Raw genomic sequence first — 17,020 nt, forward strand, 5'->3', positions numbered from 1 at the left:
TACTGACTCGCTTTACCCCCCAAAGTGCCTAGTCCCGAGTCCTGCGGGCCCGACCCTGCACCTCGGCTCGGGCTGGCTTGAAACGGCCCCCGCTTCTACCCTGTGGCCCCCCGGTGTCCCTACGGCACCCGCGTCCCGGCGTTTCCCGAGCACCGAGCCGGCCCCGGGCGCAGCCCCTGACATCAGCAGCCGGCGGCGCCCGGCGCAGCGCGACTACAACTCCCGGCACGCCCCGCGGCGGCCGCGCATGCTCAGCGGGCCGAGGTTTGAGTGGCAAGTTGTTTGTTACAAGCGAACACCAGCTGCTCTCCGCGCCGGGCGCCGCGCGCCGCTGCTCCGCCAGCGCTGCCGCCCTCGCCCGCCGCCAGCCCGCCGCCCGCGGCCCCTCGCGACTTGGCGGGCCTCCCCTTTGTCAGCCCCGGCCCGCCCGGCGCCGAGCTCCCGGTCCCCCGGCCGGCCGCCCGCGGCGCTCGGTGCCGGCTGGGCGCGCAGGGGGCGGGGGCCGCGGCTCGCCCCCCGCCGATGAGCCGCCGCGGCGCGCGGGCGGACGATGGAACTCCACATCCTGGAGCACCGGCTGCAAGTTGCCAGCGTCGCCAAGGAGAGTATCCCGCTCTTCACCTACGGCCTCATCAAACTTGCCTTCCTGTCCTCCAAGACCAGGTGAGCGCGCGGGGACGCGACGCCGGCCGGGGAGAGACAAAGAGGCGCACCCGGGCGGCCGTCCCCGCCGCCGCGGCTCGGAAAACAACTTCGAGCTCCCGGGAGCGCCCCCGCCCCACCGGCCAGCGCCGCCGCTCGCCTTGTTTATGACAAAGCCAGCCAGCCTGCCTCCGAGCGAGCGGGGTTCTTCCATCGCGACCCCCCGAGGCACCCCCCGCCGCTGTCTCCCCCATGTCAGCCGCCTCCCTCCCATCTCGTCCCCGAAACCCCGAGGACCAGAGAGGCTGCGGTGATGAGCCTGTGAATGAATGAACGAACGAATGAATGAATGAAAAACAGGTGTGGGGACGCGGCAGTGGAAAAAACAAACTAGCACCCCCCCATCCCCCATCCCCTCGGTTGGGCCGGCCCCCGTCGCCGGGGCGGGGGGAGGGATTCTGCTGAGCGCGGCTCCCCAGAGCCGAAAATCATAAAATCATTAGTGGATGTTTATCTCAAGGTGCCTGCGAGGACTGCGAACGGCGGCGGGGGGAGCTGGGGGAGGGCAGGAGGGGGCTGCGGGTGAGGCGCTAGGTGGTTCTTTCTCCCAGGGTCTGGGAAGGTGGGGGGGGCGGTGTTTTGCCGAACCGTGGAAGGGGGAGGAGCAGGCATGTTTATGGCTCTGCCTTGAGGCTGGGCTTGGATGCTGCAGGGGGAAAAATAGTTGAAGGCCTTGGGAGGTTAAAAAAGAAAGAAAGAAAGAAAGAAAAACCAAGTTGGATTTTCCACTGCCAGGTCAGGATCTGACTTTGTGAGCCCCGGTGGGTGCATGGATTAGGGTGTTTTTTTGTCTTAGCAGCCCTAGCCCAGTGGAGTGTGAGTAGGAGCTGGCCGCTGTAACTTAAATCCCTTGTTTGTCCACCATTGTGACTGTGGGAAGGGATGATGAAGTTGTTGCTGGTTGGGTTCTTCGCGGGGAGATTATCCGTGGCTGCAAAATGAATGAATAAATTACAGGTCAAGGTTAATGTCCAACGCCCCCTCCCCCCAGCTGCCCCCCTTAGGCGCTGAACCCCAGAGAGCTCCAGGGATGCAGGGAAATCATTCAATCCTAGCCGCTTATCTGCCTGTTAAAGTTCTTGCCTGGAAATCTCACTTTGATGTGTGTGTCTGAGCCGGGAGCTCAGTCCCGCCATTGTTTGCGAGATGGAGCGAAATCTGCCGGTGGCATCTTGTTTACTTTCTTCTCCGGCTGCTGATCGGTGGGGTATGGAGAGTTGAAGTCCTCCCCTGGCGCCCCAGCCTTGCCTCTTTGATTGCTAAGGCAATTATTAAACAGATCATTTGAAAACAAAAGCCACCAGTTCAGATTCCCCACCTACCCCTACCCACCACAAAGCCCCCTCTGACTGTTGACCCCCTCCCATTCCTCAATCTGCCTGCCCTCTGCCCCCCACCCCCTTGCCAGTCTTGAGGTTCCAGGACTGGAAGTTAAGAGAAAACCCCCTTGTTTTTCCAACCCTTGGCCCTGGTTCCCAGGCAGCCCCCCTAGCTGGCCACCATTCAAAGGGGATGATGACTCAGGCTGCGGCTGTGCTGGGCCTGGGTGTTAAGAGGAGGGGACACTGGGGGCTTCTTTGAAAGGCAGCAAAGGGTGGACTCCCTCTGCCCCTATCCCTTTTGTGTAGGGACGGACCCCCCACCTTAGAGTCCAATTTGGAGGACTTAAGATAGGCATTGGGGCCTGCCTTGTGACAGGGAATACCTGCCCCTCAATGGGTCCTCTTTTCCCTCCTGCAGGAGGTAGCTGGTCTGAGATCCAGGTGACCAGTCCAGTCTCAAGATGACTCAGAGGTCAAAGGTTATCTCCGTGTCTCCTAGGTCTGACTGCAGAAGGTGCTGAGCACATTTGTCATATGGCTGCCTCCCGGTGCTCACTCAGGGGCCAAGATACCAGCTTTGGGTGGTTATGGCCTCCTGTTGCCTCAGTGGCCATGCAGGTCCCTTTCTTTCTCCGGCTGTCACTATGTCTGGCTGTAAAATGAAGACAGCAACTCTCGGCCCGCTGGTTTTCATGAAACTGCTCTGTGTGTCTCACATGGGATGATTGTGGAAAATGGCTTTTTAGCAAGTGGAAAGGGTCCCAGCCCGGGGTGTGGCTCTCTTGAAGCTATTTGCAATACTCCCTTATCCAGGTAGAACTTTTGGTCCTTTTTGATTCTTCCAGTATACCTGCCCCCAAGTGGTGGCCCATAGCCTCCTGTTTTCTCCACTCCACCCCCTCCAACTTCAGCAGAGCCTCAACTAGTGTCTCAACCCCCAAGGATCTGTGCTCTTGTGGACAGTTTTTTAGTCACCCCCTATAGGGTCAGATCCTTAGCATGGCATTTGGAGGCCTTTTGGGATCTGCACTCAGAATCCTCAGATCCCTGCTACTTTCTGGCTAATACTCTAGGGTCCCCCAATCACTTCATCCCTCCTTCCACACCTCTGTGCTTGGTTCTTGCACATCTTCCATCTCTGCCTGGACCCTCCACCAAGTTTTCTGAACACCCTCTTCTCTCCACCCCCAGCAGACTTAGTCATATCCTCCCTCTCCTGTCTACCTGGGGTTAGAGGCTTGGGGAGGGGGTAGCATGAGTCTCCACTCTGTGATGGTGCAGCTGGCTCTACGAGATGCTAACATAACCTCCCTCTTTGAAGTCCAGAATCTGGTGAGAGAGAAGAAAAGAGGTTATCACAATACAACAGGGTGCAGTCAGGAACGGGGGACTTCTGGGGAAGCCTAGGAAGCTTCCTGCAGGAGGTGGCACTGGATCTTAGGGTCTTAAAATAGGAATTAGGGGGGCCCCCTGCAAGGGGTTAAGTCTCAGCACTATGAAGCAATCCGCAGCCACTGCAGCACAATTTCAATTCCTGCCAGGGAGGTGACCCACATGGTGCAGCAGACCTCTCCTGTCTCACCCGCTGCTCCCCTCAGCAGTGTATTTCAGTAGATTCACCTGTTCTGCTCCCCACTCTTGTCTCTGGTGAATCCTCCCACCCCCACCCGACCCTCCACACCTCTGGCCTGCACCGCATAGATTAATGAATATGCATAGATAAATGAATCTTAAAAAAATAATAAAATAAAATAGGAATTAGCTCAGTGGTAAAGGGGATTCTCCTCCCCAGATCCTGTACATAGGCTGGTACAACTCTGCAAATTAGGTATTATTCCTGCTTTACAGAGAAATCAGAGGCCCAAAGGCTAGGTGACTTGCTCAAGGTCACACAGTAAGTGATAGATAATCTGCATCTTTCTGTTTTAAGCACAGAACTTTGCTATTACAGGTTGCGAATGATGCCTGCATCCAACAGTTATGTCCAGAATCTTTCTGGTTGCAACATTCTGTGTTCTGAAAACTTTAGGAGCACAGCATGGAAACTCTAAGTGTTCTGTTTTTCTTCTACCCACCTTTGCTTCCACCAGGAATGCTTGTCCCTCATCACCTCTCTAGACTTTCGACTTCTCACAGCCCAGCACAGAGGCTCCCTCCCCTGAACCTTTCATCACATCCCAACTTCTGTCTATTACAGCATATTGTTTGCTTGTCTTGTTCTCCCACCTACGTTACTAACTACTCTCAGGAAGCTTTTTTGCATCTTCTTACTCCCCACCACCCCTATGGTACCAGAGATAATAAGTGCTGCCATTTATTTCACCATCTATTATAAAGAGGTGAAGATACTAAATAGGTTTGGAGACGTAAAATGGCTTATTCAAGGTCGCACAGCTGGGAGGAAACAGAATTGGGATTTGAACCAGATCCCTTCTCCACAGTGCTTAGCACTCTGCTTTGTAGGCAGAGTGTAGTGACTTAGTAACTGCCTGTTTGATGGATGTCCAACTCATGCACAGAGTGACCCAGATTTCAGATAGTCTCTTATGAGTGCCCTGAGGGCTGGAAGAGACAGGCAGAATCACACCTTGAGCAGCAAGGCCCAGCACCTCTGCCCTTTGTCTTTCTTGTTCTTCAGGGCTTGGCTGGAATAGGGGGGCCTGAAGACTCAGTGCACTTATTCCAGGCACAGCCGAAGGGCTAGACCCTGGGAGAGCAAATCAAAGTTAGCCACAGTGTTTTCTGTCCATCCTGTGCTAAACCTGAAGTTCTGTGACCTGCCTTAGGGCCATCTGTGGCCCACCCACCTCTCTCCAGCCTTATCTTTCATGGCCCCCAGCTACAAAGATTAATTCTAGCACTCTCATGCTTGCATGCCTCTTCCCCCCACACCCTAGGGTGTCTCCAACCTCAGTCCTTTGTTTTGTCTGCCTGGAATGTTACCCCTTGCCCTACCCCTTTATCCTCCTGCTTGTTCTTTTAGATTCCATTTTAACCCCATCTCCAGGAAGTCTTCCCTGAATGCACAGCTGAGCTCAGACCCATCCTTCTGCTACGTTGGACTTAATCTCAAGAAGATGAAGTGTGACCTGCGAATAGCAGCTGCTTTGGCCAAATAACCAAAGCCATCACTTAGCTAGCCTGCGCAGGAGAAGTTTGAACTTTGGGTGGTAAGACTTTGTGCCTACCTGCTTCAGGCTTGGTTAAGGCTTGATGATGCCATCGAGGAGCCTGGTCTTCGGGTCTTTTTATGTGGCCACCTTTGGCTTGACGGTGGGGCTCACTGTGTAATGGGGGTTGGGTGGTGCCTTCTAATCAGGAGGAAACCCAGTGAAGGGAAAAGACTTGCCACCAGGTTGTCTCTGAGAAACCTTCCCAGGAACACACCCCCTCCTATATGGACCTCCTCATCTGATTGAGCAGAACTGAGCATGCCTCCACCAATCACTGGCACAGGGAATGAGACCATCACAGACCAGTCAAGGCTCACCACTGCAGCCTGGATCATCATGAACCAGTCAGGATTCACAGCTACGGCTGGGGCCTGCCCCCTCAGGTCTGTGGCCACTGGGAGCTGCAAGGCTCGTGGCTGCGGGTTGAGGGCCTGGCAGTGTGTGCCTGGTGTGATGGAAGTTCTCAGTCCCATGATTGACCTGCCTGGAAGCTGACTGGGGTGTGAGAAGCACAAAGGTTTCTTCCCCCACACCACCACTAAGAGCCCACAGAGTGGCTGGGCTGTGTAGCTCCCAGATCTACATGGGATCTGGCTAGCTGGCCCTGACCCTGCTGAAACCTGTGCTCTGTACTACCAGGACATCCTCAGACCTTATAGTGGCCTGGACCACCCCTGTACAGTCAGGCAAGGCTGAGAGGGTCTCAGCGCCCTGGAAACTAGTTGGGGGACTGAGGATGTTCAGCCCAGCTGGGCAAAGGGTCTGCTCACGTATTCTAGTGCAACTTTTCTGGGGCTTGGATTTGTTCTCCGTGACCCTATAAGGCAAAGCTGGGAACAATTACTAAGTATACAGTAAAAATCAATGATGACAGCCACACTAGCCTACACTTCTAAAGCGTTTACTACACTCCGGGCATTGTTCCAAGCACTGTGCTTCTATTAGCTCATTTAATCCTCACAGAAACCCTCTAAAGTTGAGGGTGTGTTGCCCCCGCTTTACAGATAAGGAAAGTGAAGAACTTAAGCACCCAAGTGGCAGGATTTGAACCCTGGCCATAGAACCCTGGCTTGTCCGCATGACCATCAGCCAAGCCTAAAAGCACACTGGTTTGGATTTCCTATCACTTAGCAGAAAGGCCACAGCAGTGGCACCTGGGCAAGGTCCTTAGCTTGAACTGTGTTCATGGGGCAGGAAGTTGCAACACTCTGGCCACGAAATGCTCACATCTCATGTGATTGGCCAGAAAACACACAGGTGAGTAAGCAGGGAGCGTTTGCCCACAGAAACCCCATACCCACCTACACCGGATCTGCTGTCTGCAGGTCTTCTCATTCATCTGCTGTCTGCAGGTCTTCTCATTCCTGCACTCATTCATTGGTGCTGCTGCCTGTGGAAACTCTTACCAGCAAGCCAGAATGAGCGCTGAAGACTGAAGAGGCATTTGCAGGAGAAAAGCTTAAAATTGCAAAAATCCAAAGTCTTCATAGTTCTCCAAAGTGCATTGGTCTGGGGCCTCCATTCGATTGCAATCCAGGGAAAGACAGACTGGCAGGGAGTTAGACCGTGGGACAGCACCATCCATGAACACCAACATGGCTACATCCTGGCCGTGTGACCTTGGGCAAGTTACTTGACCTCTGTATTGTAAGTTTCTTACCACTAAAGCAGGGACCGTGCTCATGCCTACTGCCTGGGCTATTGTGAGGAATACAGGAGACGCTTTGCATTCTCCTGGTCCTCTGTGAGCTCCAGTTAAGTGTTCACTGAGAGAGAAAATGCCCTGGTTGAGTTGGTAAAGCCAGTCTGTGGGAGCAGAGTTTGAAAAGCCCATGGTTTTAAGGCTCCTTACACACATATACAGTTACTCTGATTTTAGGAAGTAAAGATTCTGGAAACCCAGCTCAGGACTCTGGTCATTTAAGGACCTCTGAAAGGGGCAGCCTAGGACCCCAGAGATGCAAGTGAGTAAGGCTTCCTGGAGGAGGTGGCAGCATTTGAACTGAGTCTGGAGGTGGCGGTGCCAAAGTGGGCAGAGAGCAGGAGAGGGTGGGCACAAATGGGGAGGTGTACAGGTAAAAAGGGTACAGGATGAGCCCCAGAATAATTTCTCATCTCACCCCTCCCCCAGGGTAACCGTGACCTGCTGCTGCCCCCAAGGAAGGGCCTGGCTCTACGCCAGCTCCTAAGCACCAAGTATGGAAGCCCAGGGCTGTTCTTGGCCTGCCCCACATCCAACTGCTCAGCATGGCCCACCCCTCCTTGCCTGTGCCCACTGCCCCTGCTACATTCCCAGTCCCCCTCATCTCTTCCTTCAGTTATCCATGCAGGTTCCCTACCTTCCGTCTGCCTCCAAGGCAGTGCCTCCTGGGGTTAGCACAGCCCAAGCCCACTGGGCAGGAGAAATAGCTAAAGCCTGGAGGCTGGAAAGAGAAGGGTGTGCAGAGTGCCAGATGTGACCTGAGGCTGGTGTGACCACAGCCTGGGTTTGATGCACACTGGTGTGTTTATTTGTGCAGAAGCCCAGCAGCATGCACCAGCTATGGGGAGTGAGAGGGGGCATGGGAAACACAAAAGACGCTTGTGTCCAGAAGGAAGGAAAGGTGTGTTCCCACCAGAGTGAGAAGCCCCAAGGCCCAGAGGGAGGGGACAACTGGTAGTACAAGGGCTGAGTGGGGGCCACATGGCCACATTAGAGACTAGAGACTGGTGCAGGGGGCGGTGGCATGGTTCTCTCTGCATCCCTCACCACATTCCTGCCTCGCGCAGCACCCTGCTCAGACTGCCCTCCTGCTCAGACTGCCCCCTGCTCAGACTGTTCCTTGATCTGACTTCTGTTCTCTCAGGGCTCATCCATCTCTACACCACACTTGCCCTATTTTTAGAGTAACTGGTAGTTTTTAAATATCCCAAATTCTTTCTTTGATGCGTCCCTTTAAAAGCTAGAGCTTCCCCCTCCTTTAAATGGGAACTTGGGAGGGGGTCTTCATTTTACTCCTTTCTTCTAGGGAGTAAAATATGACAGATGCAATGCCTTGAGTGTTGAAGGCTAAGACATAGCTTCTGCCTGTGTGCTTTCTCTCTCTCTTCAAGGCTAAGGCACTGCTTCTGCCTGTGTTCTCTCTCTCTCTCTCTCTCTCTCTCTCTCTCTCTCTCACACACACACACACACACACACACACACACACACACACACACACACACACACCTTCCTTACTCTGGGAAGCCAGCTGCCATGTTGTGAGGCTGTCAAGCAGCCCTGTGGAGATACCCACAATGGAAAGGGACTGAGTGAGGCCTCCTGCCAACAGCCAGCCCAGTGAATGAGCCACCTTGAAACCAGATCTCCCTACCCCAGGCAGCCCCACCCCATGCATCTTGACTATGACCTCATAAGAGATCCTGAGCCAGAAATGCCCAATTCAGCTGTGCCCAAATGCTTAACCCATAGGAACTAAGAAATACAAACTACTAAGTTTTGGGGTAAGGTCTTATGCAATGGATAACTAATACAGTCAGTGACTATGTCATTTATCATCCAGATGGGGATACTTGAGAATAAGAGATAGCACAAGAAGTAATAACCCCAAATAACGGAAAACCAGAATATGTGAGCTCCTTAGCTTTAGTCCAACGGCAGCTTTTGAAAGTCCTTAAGCCTAGAGCATCACCTCCTCCAGGAAGCCACCCTGGGTTTTGGTGGGTGATTTCCTGAGATTACCTATGCTTCCGGGTATAGGTTGGGAGGGTTCATCCTTACCCCAAGTGCATGTCCAGACCTCAGAACCAGATCAAGAGTGATAGCTGTAGAGTACTGAATTGCTTTCTTCTGGGTCTGTACAGGCCTGGCAAGTTTTTTGTTTTCTTTTCTTTGCTCATAACAGACCTCTGGTATGAGGAACCACCCTAAGTAAAATTGCCGAGTCCCAATGTGCTGGAGTTCTACCAAGGCCAGTGGGTGGGTCCTCCACAGTGGCCTGGTGCTACTCCTGGCACAGGCTGACAGGCCCACTGAGATCTCCAGCAGCTGATGGTTCATTCAAACCTTTAGCCACTTGATTTATTGCAAGTATATTAAATAAAACTTCTGAAAGGAAACTCAGCTCCAGATGCCTCACACTTGTCTTGCCATGAATACAGGCAGGCATGCAATGCTGGGATATCTTATGAGAAACGCATCATTAGGTGATTTTGTCATCATGCAAACATCATGGGGTGCAATTCCACAAACCTGGGTGGTATAGCTACCACCCACCTAAGCTACACTGAGGGGCCGCCATCATCTGTCGTTGGCCAGAACGTGGCTGTGCAGCACGTGGCTGTGGCACATGCTGGACTTTTTCTGACCTCCAAGTTCTGTGCTTAAAAACTTGGGGTCTTGCCTGTCCACCCCTATTCATAGCAGTGTTATAACAGTTAAAAAGGTGGAAGCAACTCTTGTGTTTTGCCAGATTGGACAGCAAAATGGGGTGCATGCAGCCAGAATATGATCAGGATAAAAAGGAAAGTCATTCATGACACAACATGGATGAACCTTGAGGACATTATGCTTCTATGAAATAAGCCAGTCACCATATGATTCCACTTAACTGAGGTACCTAGAGTCGTCATATTCACAGAGAAAACAGAGTGGAGGGCACGCACCAATGGGAGGTTGTGGGTTCATGGGAGTGGGGGGCACGCACCAGTGGGAGGTTGTGGGTTCAGTATAGTTTCGGTTTTGCAAGGTAGGAGGGGTCCTCGAGATGGAGGGTGCAACAGCGTGACTGCTTAACACCACGGAATTGTACACTTAGAAATGCTTATGGTGGTAAATTTTATATTTTGCATATTTTACAAAAATCCTAGTAAGAGTAAGAGCCTGGCCAATTGGAGGGTAGTGAGCCGGGGCATCATGGTGGCAGTCAGCCCAGTACCCCACGAGACAGCTGCTCTGAGCATTTGGTATATTAACTCGCTTAATGCTCATAATCCTTATCATGTAGAACAAATACTGGCCCCCCTTTACAGATAAGGAAACTGAGGCACTAAATGGTTCATTACCTTGCACAAAAAAAAAAAACACCATGAAATCAAGAGTAGGGAATGTAAGAGTTTCATCAAGATATAAATCACATGCCATATAATTCACCCCTTTAAGATGTACAATTCAGTAGTTCCAGCATATTCACAGAGTTGCGCAACCACTGCCACTAATTCCAAAACATTTTCCCAAAAAGAAACCATACCTATCAGCATGCATTCCATGTTCCCCACCCCTCCCTCAGCCCCTGGCAACCCTAACCTACTTCCTGTCCCTATGGACTTGCCTCTTCTCAACATTTCATGTAAATGGAGCCATATGATATGTGGTCTTTGTGACTTTCCACCGAGCATAATGTTTTCAAGGTTCACCTTGTATTCTGTATATCTGTACTCCATTCCTTTTTATGGCTGATTAATATTCCTTGTTTGGACAGACCACATTTTATTCACTCACTGGTGGACATGTGGATTGTTTCCATATTTTGGTTATGAGTAATACTGGTGTGAACAGCTGTGTAAGTGTTGCGTGAATGTGTGTCTTCATTTCTCAAGGGCATGTACCTAGCAGTGGAATTGCTGGGTCACCTAACGCCATGTTTAACACTGTGAGGAACCTCCTGGGCTTATTTTCATGGTAGCTGCACCATCTGCCATACATGAGGAGTAGGTAGCTGAACCCAAGACCTCTGGTTGCAGGGTCCATGTTCTTAAGCCACCAGACTTGCTTAGCTCATCAACCTTACCTCTGGGTGAGCAGAGTTAGGGCCACTCTGGGAGACTTATTTCCCTATGGGCAAACAGGCCTATGAGGAAATGATAGCTTGGATCAAGCATCTGGCCCATCGTAGGCCCCCGCCATAGTCCAGGTGCCCAGCTTGTGGGAACTGGGTGTGACCTGACCTGGCACCCCTGGGGTAGAGGTAAGGCTGTGAGGCATCTGGTGGCCCTTGGGGCCTTCAGGGACTGCTGCGTGTACCTCCTGTTTCTCACCCGTCCTGCTTGGTCATTGCTGGACTGGTGGGTTCTGGGAGGAAAAGTAGGCATGGGTGACCACACCCGCAGACCCTGATGAGATGTTGGCAGGGAGGGAGGGCAAGACCTGTCCTCCCTCTCCTGTGGAGGCTCCACACCCCAAGCTTATTTTCAAGGTGGGTTAATATTCCTTCTAGTCAGGCTCTACACTGAAACCAGGCTGGGCCTCCTGGCCACTCACCTGGACTTTCCTCTCTACCTCAAGGCCTCAGGCCTTTATATCGCCTCCCCACCCCACAGTTCTTTACCTCCTTCAGTAGGAAAGGCAGTGGCTAGGATTTGTTCTCAAAGTTCACCCTTTTTCCTTCAGAGCTCAAAAGTCACTGATGCAGGGACTGATAGGAGGGACTGAGAACAAACAAAGCTTAATCTGGGTTGACCTTCCCTGTGGGCCTACTATGTGCCAGCTGCTCTGGGGCTCTCAGCATGTGCTTTATACAAAGGAGAGGTTGCTGATGGGAAGCCACTGCTCAGACCTGCCACAGGTCACATGGAGGACATGGAGCAAAGTGATGAGGTTCAGGCCATCTCCCCTACTCTCGGTCCTCTCACCTTGCCTGACTGCTCATTCCTGCTATTAACTCCAACTAGAAGAGCTTATGCTGAAAACCATTTCTCAGGGGATATGTGTGTAATAGTCAAAAAAAAATGTGTTTTTAATCCAAATTCTACCACTTACTAGCCATGTGAGCAAGCTGTTCATTGCCCCCTCACCTGACCCCAGGACCCTCAGGAAGAGAGTCTTGTCCTCTCCAGTCCCTCTTTGTCGGCAGGAGGGCAGCTTTGATTTGTGCAGAAATCACATTCTGCCCTGCACCTGTGTGCACAGTATGGGGATGGAATCCAGGTGAGTGCACCCTCAGCTCCAAGCCCCTCCCTGCCTTTTCTCACTCTTTGTTTTTGCTGCCCCTACCCCTGTAGTGTCCCTTTCTAGGACATGGCTTTGCCCAGATACTCCCACCACCCTAGTGTGGTGCCCAGCTCTGCGCTCTGTGGTCTACATCTGTAAGAGGAGGTCAGTGATATAAGACAAGGCAGTCATGTTAGATGTAGCCTGGAAGGTTTGGCCCAAATGGCAGTGGCCCGTGCTGGTGCCAGGGCTAGACTTGGGGCTTGGTTTTCCCTCTCAGATGGACTGGCGCTTCAGGGCCTCTCAGAGCACGCTCAGCCCCACTCCCAGGCCCAGGTATGCTGGGAATTATTTCGATTCCCACACCCCAGACATCCCCACCTCCTGCTGAGCTTAACTGATTGGGAGGCTCCAGGCTCTGGGACCTGCTGGGCCCGAGCAGCACCCTCTCAGGGCCTGCAGGCCAGCTGGAGCATGGACTTTACAACTGTCCTAGACCCCATAAAAACACTTTCTTGCCTAGGGCGGTGAGTGGGCAGCTGCTGGCCCCTTTGACCCTCAGAAGGTTCTTGAGAGGCTCCTGGCAACTGCCAACGATGTTTACCCCTGAGGTCACCCACATTCTGCGTGGGCAGAGAGGACCTTGGCAGCCCAGAGGCCCAGACAGTCTACTGACCTTCCTCCCTCACCCGCCACACACCACACAGTCTCCACATGTCAGCTTTTGGCAGGATGTTGGCCCTTGCAAGCCTCAGTGTCTTCATCTGCAAGGTGGGGTGAAGCTACTGACTTGGCCAGCTATGAGAGCTGCATTTTTAGGTTATGTTCTGATTACTTTCTTGTTTCCTATTGCTCCTGTCTCTCTCACTTTATCCATCTCACTGATTTGGCAAATCACATGTGGCCCTGGGGATATTGGCCACAGCCAAGGGAGAATTTTAATATAAGTGAAATATTTGGCCCAGAGCCCATGCAAGGCCCTCAGGGCCTAGACCTCCTTACTGCAGGGCAGGGCCAGTCAACTGCTGAACCGTCCCCAAGGTGCTTCCAGTAGGAAGCTTGGCTTGTGCGGAGCTGACCAGGCCAGGGTGTCTGTGGTTTTTAGGCCCCAGTCTTGACACCAGGGACTGGAGGCCACCTTTATCCCATGTATGGGGTAACGTAACAGCTAGAGCTGGGGTGTGCAGGGGTGTTTCCACTGTAGCTAGACTCCCAACCTGGGGAGCAGTCTTTGATTCTTAGCTCAGGCAGCCCTGGCTAAGCAAAGGGTAAAGAACCCTTTGTGTCCCCCACACCACCCCAGCCCTCACTGACAAGACTGTCCCCGCTCAGTGTGCCCATCTTGCTAATGGAGGGTGAAGAGAAAGGTGAGTGGGTCAGGCTGTCAGCAGGCACCGTAGCGGTTTTCCTGCCCTTTCTTCCAGGCATGAGCTTGACCCGTTAAAGTGCTCCTGTCGGTGATGCTAAGCATCTTACCCCGTTTGCCAAACAAGCTCCAAGGGGACTTTCCTGGGAAAGTAGTGGTAATGTGAGCACCCAGCTGGGGACCCTGCCTCATGTTAGCAGCTCACATCTACTGAGGACCTCAGTGAGGTTCCCACATTGTGGAGCCTGGAATCCAAGCCTGGAGTGGTCCAGTGCTGATGGCCCCCGAGACCTGGAGCTGCAGGACAGGGTGGGTACACGGGCTTTGTTTCAGGGGAGGCTATTTGCGTTCAAGTGAGTGGAGTCTTGTAAAGTTCTAGAACCATGCTCTGCAAATCTGCTGCCTCTCACCACATGTGATTATTTAAATTTACATTAATTAAAGTCAAATCAAATGAAAAATTCAGCTCCTCAGCCACACTGGCTACATTTCAAAGTGTTTCATAGCCACAGGTGGTAGGGACTACCCCACTGGACAAAACGGGTGTAGACCATTTCTATCACTCCAGGAAGTTCCCCAGGATAGTTCTAGATGGTTTATTTGGGCTCAGTGAGAGAACACCAGGTTCATGTTGGCAGTGGCTCTCCTAATGCAGGGATGGGAGGACTAGGGTCACCCCTGGTCATACTTGCCATCCCTTGAAAGAGTCTAGGGGTCTGTTCTGTGGCCTACAGACGAAGCGGTGGGGTGGGGTGGGGTGTGGATGCACTCAGGCTGGCTGAACTGGCAAGAATTGGCTGCATTCTGGCATTGGGGACTTCATATTGAAATCCCAAGCACTCACATTTATCTCTTCCTCAAGCTGCTTCTCAATAACCTGCCTTTCTGAGCCCCAAACCCTCCAACACTGTCCATCTGCACCCCCAGCAAACCCGGTGCTGGGTCCCTGGAATCGTGATGCACAGACAGCAGCCCCTTAAAACGGCCACAGCAGCCGTGTGTTGTGATGTGGGGCGGGGCACAGGGAAGCCCAGGAGCTGCCCAGGGTCACCCAACCTGCAGGGCGAGGGGCAAGGAGTGGCGGCTGTGCTCCTTCCTTCCTAACTCCCAGCTGAAAGTTGTTCTGTGTGGGCAGGGCTGGACAGCCTGAACTTGGAGGTGCTGCTGCCCCAGTACCAGGCCACAAAGAGTTAGGGTTCAGGCCAGTAGGAAGCGCAAACCACTGAGACTCCCAGAAGTGTCCAGAGCTGGCAAATGGTCGCCGGCCACTTCCACTTTTTCTGATTTATGTTTTGCTTCCCCTGTTCCTGGAGGCACCCGGAGGTAGCCCGGGCCTCTGAGGAGTCCTGCAGCCCCTTTTTGATTTGTGCACCTCCGAGTCCAGGCTCTGAACCTACAGTGGTCACACACAGACACCCCTCACCATCCCACAGATTGACTACCCCTAAACCCCAGATTTTTGAGATCTTTTAGGTGTCTAGGAAGGGAAAATGAGGTATTTGTAGACCAGACATGTTTTCTTTGGCCCGCCCAGTGTGTTTTTTAAAAATTACACCAACATTTAAACATTGAGGGAAAGACAAAAATCTGGATTTCCATCTTTTCTTGAAAATTTGGAAGATCTTGCAACCCAGGGCCCACATGGCAACCGATTATCAGTGCTGAGAGGCAGCTGCCCCTGTTTCAGCAGGGAGGGAGCCTCCTCTCCCCCTCCTGGACATCCCCTCACATTTGAGGTCAGGTGCTGCACCCTTTCGTCACCCTGCTTTTATTGGCCTATTCTTGAGTACAGGAAAAAATATCTTTACTATGCCTTCCCAGAAGTTTGCAAGAAAGACAAATTGACTCAGAGAACCACATGTTTCTTGGTGCAAGTGAAGAATGTTCCTGTGTGTTTAATATGCAAAGTGTGTTCTATTCCTGCTTCTTGCCCGTCTGTCTCAGCTGCCTGCCCCTGGCAGGCTTTTGAGCTGTAACCCCTGCTCAGATAGTCCTAGCTCTTTCTTATTGAAGTCCTGCCCCCATCTTCCCTCCCACCCCCTTGTTTCCTGCCCCTGGGACCCTTCAGAAACACAAGCGTTGTCTGTCTAACTCCCTGTCTTGGGGGGCAGTAGAGCTGGACATGACTCCTCTTGGCACTCCTCATCCTTCCAGGCCTCCAAGTGGAGGGGCACAAGGCCCCTCTGACATGGCCAGATTCACAGGCATCCCTTTCTAAGTCCTGCCCACCCCAGCATCCACGGGTGCCCCCTCTTTGGGCACAGTGATGGCACAGGAGCAGCGGGCGGTACAGATAGCAAGCGGCACCATCATCGGCGAGAGGCAGGAATGTCTGTCCTCCCAGCAGCCAAGTGAGCTGCCAAACACAAACCCCATCTGTTGTCACCTCCACCCAGTCATTTCGAAGCCTTTTTTTCAGTGGACCTCATGTGCACAGGTTCGATTCATTACAATCCTTGGTTGGTGATAAACTTACTGCTCTCACTTACTTTGCTATCAGTTTGGATCGCCATCCCCTATCAGCAACCGTGGCATGGCTGGTAACTGCCACCTACCCATGTCTGACTTTCCCTTGACTTTTATAAATGGCATGTCCATGTGTATCTGTGACAAGGACATCTGGCCGTGTGTCCTCTGGGGCTTGCTTTTTCCACTCAACATCGTATTACAAAGTGTAGAACATATTTGACATTCCCATGACTCTAGACAATTCAACTACGAGTTGGGGGGGTCTTCCTTTTGGGCTCCCTCGAGCTTTCCCAGCCGGGGCGCTGCCTCAGCTTCTGAGCCCCTCCCTTAGCCCCTTCTGGGTGCCCCATCCAAGGGTGTCCCACTGCTCTCCACCCAAACCTCCCTGGTTTCCCTGATAGGCAAACTGAATGCTCCGCGTGCTTGTTTGCTGGGCCCCACACCAGCAGGGCCCCTTCCCCATCTCAGGGGGAATTTATCCTCAGCAGGGGGTGCCCCAGCCTGTGACCACAGGACCACCCCACGGAGAGGGCGAGGCTCAGCCTGGCTCAGGCGTGTGCAGGTGAGCAAAGGCGTCCTGCGGGGCAAGCCTGAGCTGCCTTTGTGGAATTACGGGAATTTGGGGCATAGGAAGCTGGCCAGGAGGATTTTTTTTTTTTAACTAAGGATGTTCATAGACGCTTTATTCATAATAGCCCCAAACTGGAAACAACTAAATGTCATCAGCAGGAGAAAGAACAAATAAATATTGTGGTATATTTTAAGATACTTTGTATAAATGTATATAGTCAGCATTTAAAAACCCTACCCTTTACATAAAACAAGTGGACCTCAAAAACAGCACAGTGAGCTGAAGAAGCAAGGCATTCAAGGCAGCCTGGCTCTGTGATGACAGAAAGCAGAGCAGGGTGGGCAGAAAGGGACAGGAACTTCTGTGGTGATGGGACTGTGGTGTCCTGCCTGGGGTGGTGCTTGCATGTTTATCAGAACTAGCCAAATTGTGTACCCAGAACCTGTACATAGTACTGTTTAAAAACAAAGTTTTGCATTTAAAAAAAATATCTTCAAGAACAGTGATCCC

At 52.4% G+C, this 17,020-nt stretch overlaps 1 protein-coding gene across 1 annotated transcript in view; it reads left to right on the forward strand.

Moving 5' to 3' along the window:
- Window positions 1-550: 550 nt before the first annotated feature.
- CASTOR2 (cytosolic arginine sensor for mTORC1 subunit 2) overlaps window positions 551-17,020 on the forward strand; it is a gene marked incomplete at both ends in the record, with an annotated part of 38,830 nt that continues 22,360 nt past the window's right edge. Inside the window, one exon of the mRNA XM_084251033.1 lies at window positions 551-663. Within this exon, the coding sequence (XP_084107159.1) occupies window positions 551-663 (113 nt within the window). The remainder of the gene's footprint in view (window positions 664-17,020) is intronic.

Source organism: Talpa europaea (genome assembly GCF_964194135.1).
Source record: "Talpa europaea genome assembly, chromosome: 12".
Lineage (NCBI taxonomy): Eukaryota > Metazoa > Chordata > Mammalia > Eulipotyphla > Talpidae > Talpa > Talpa europaea.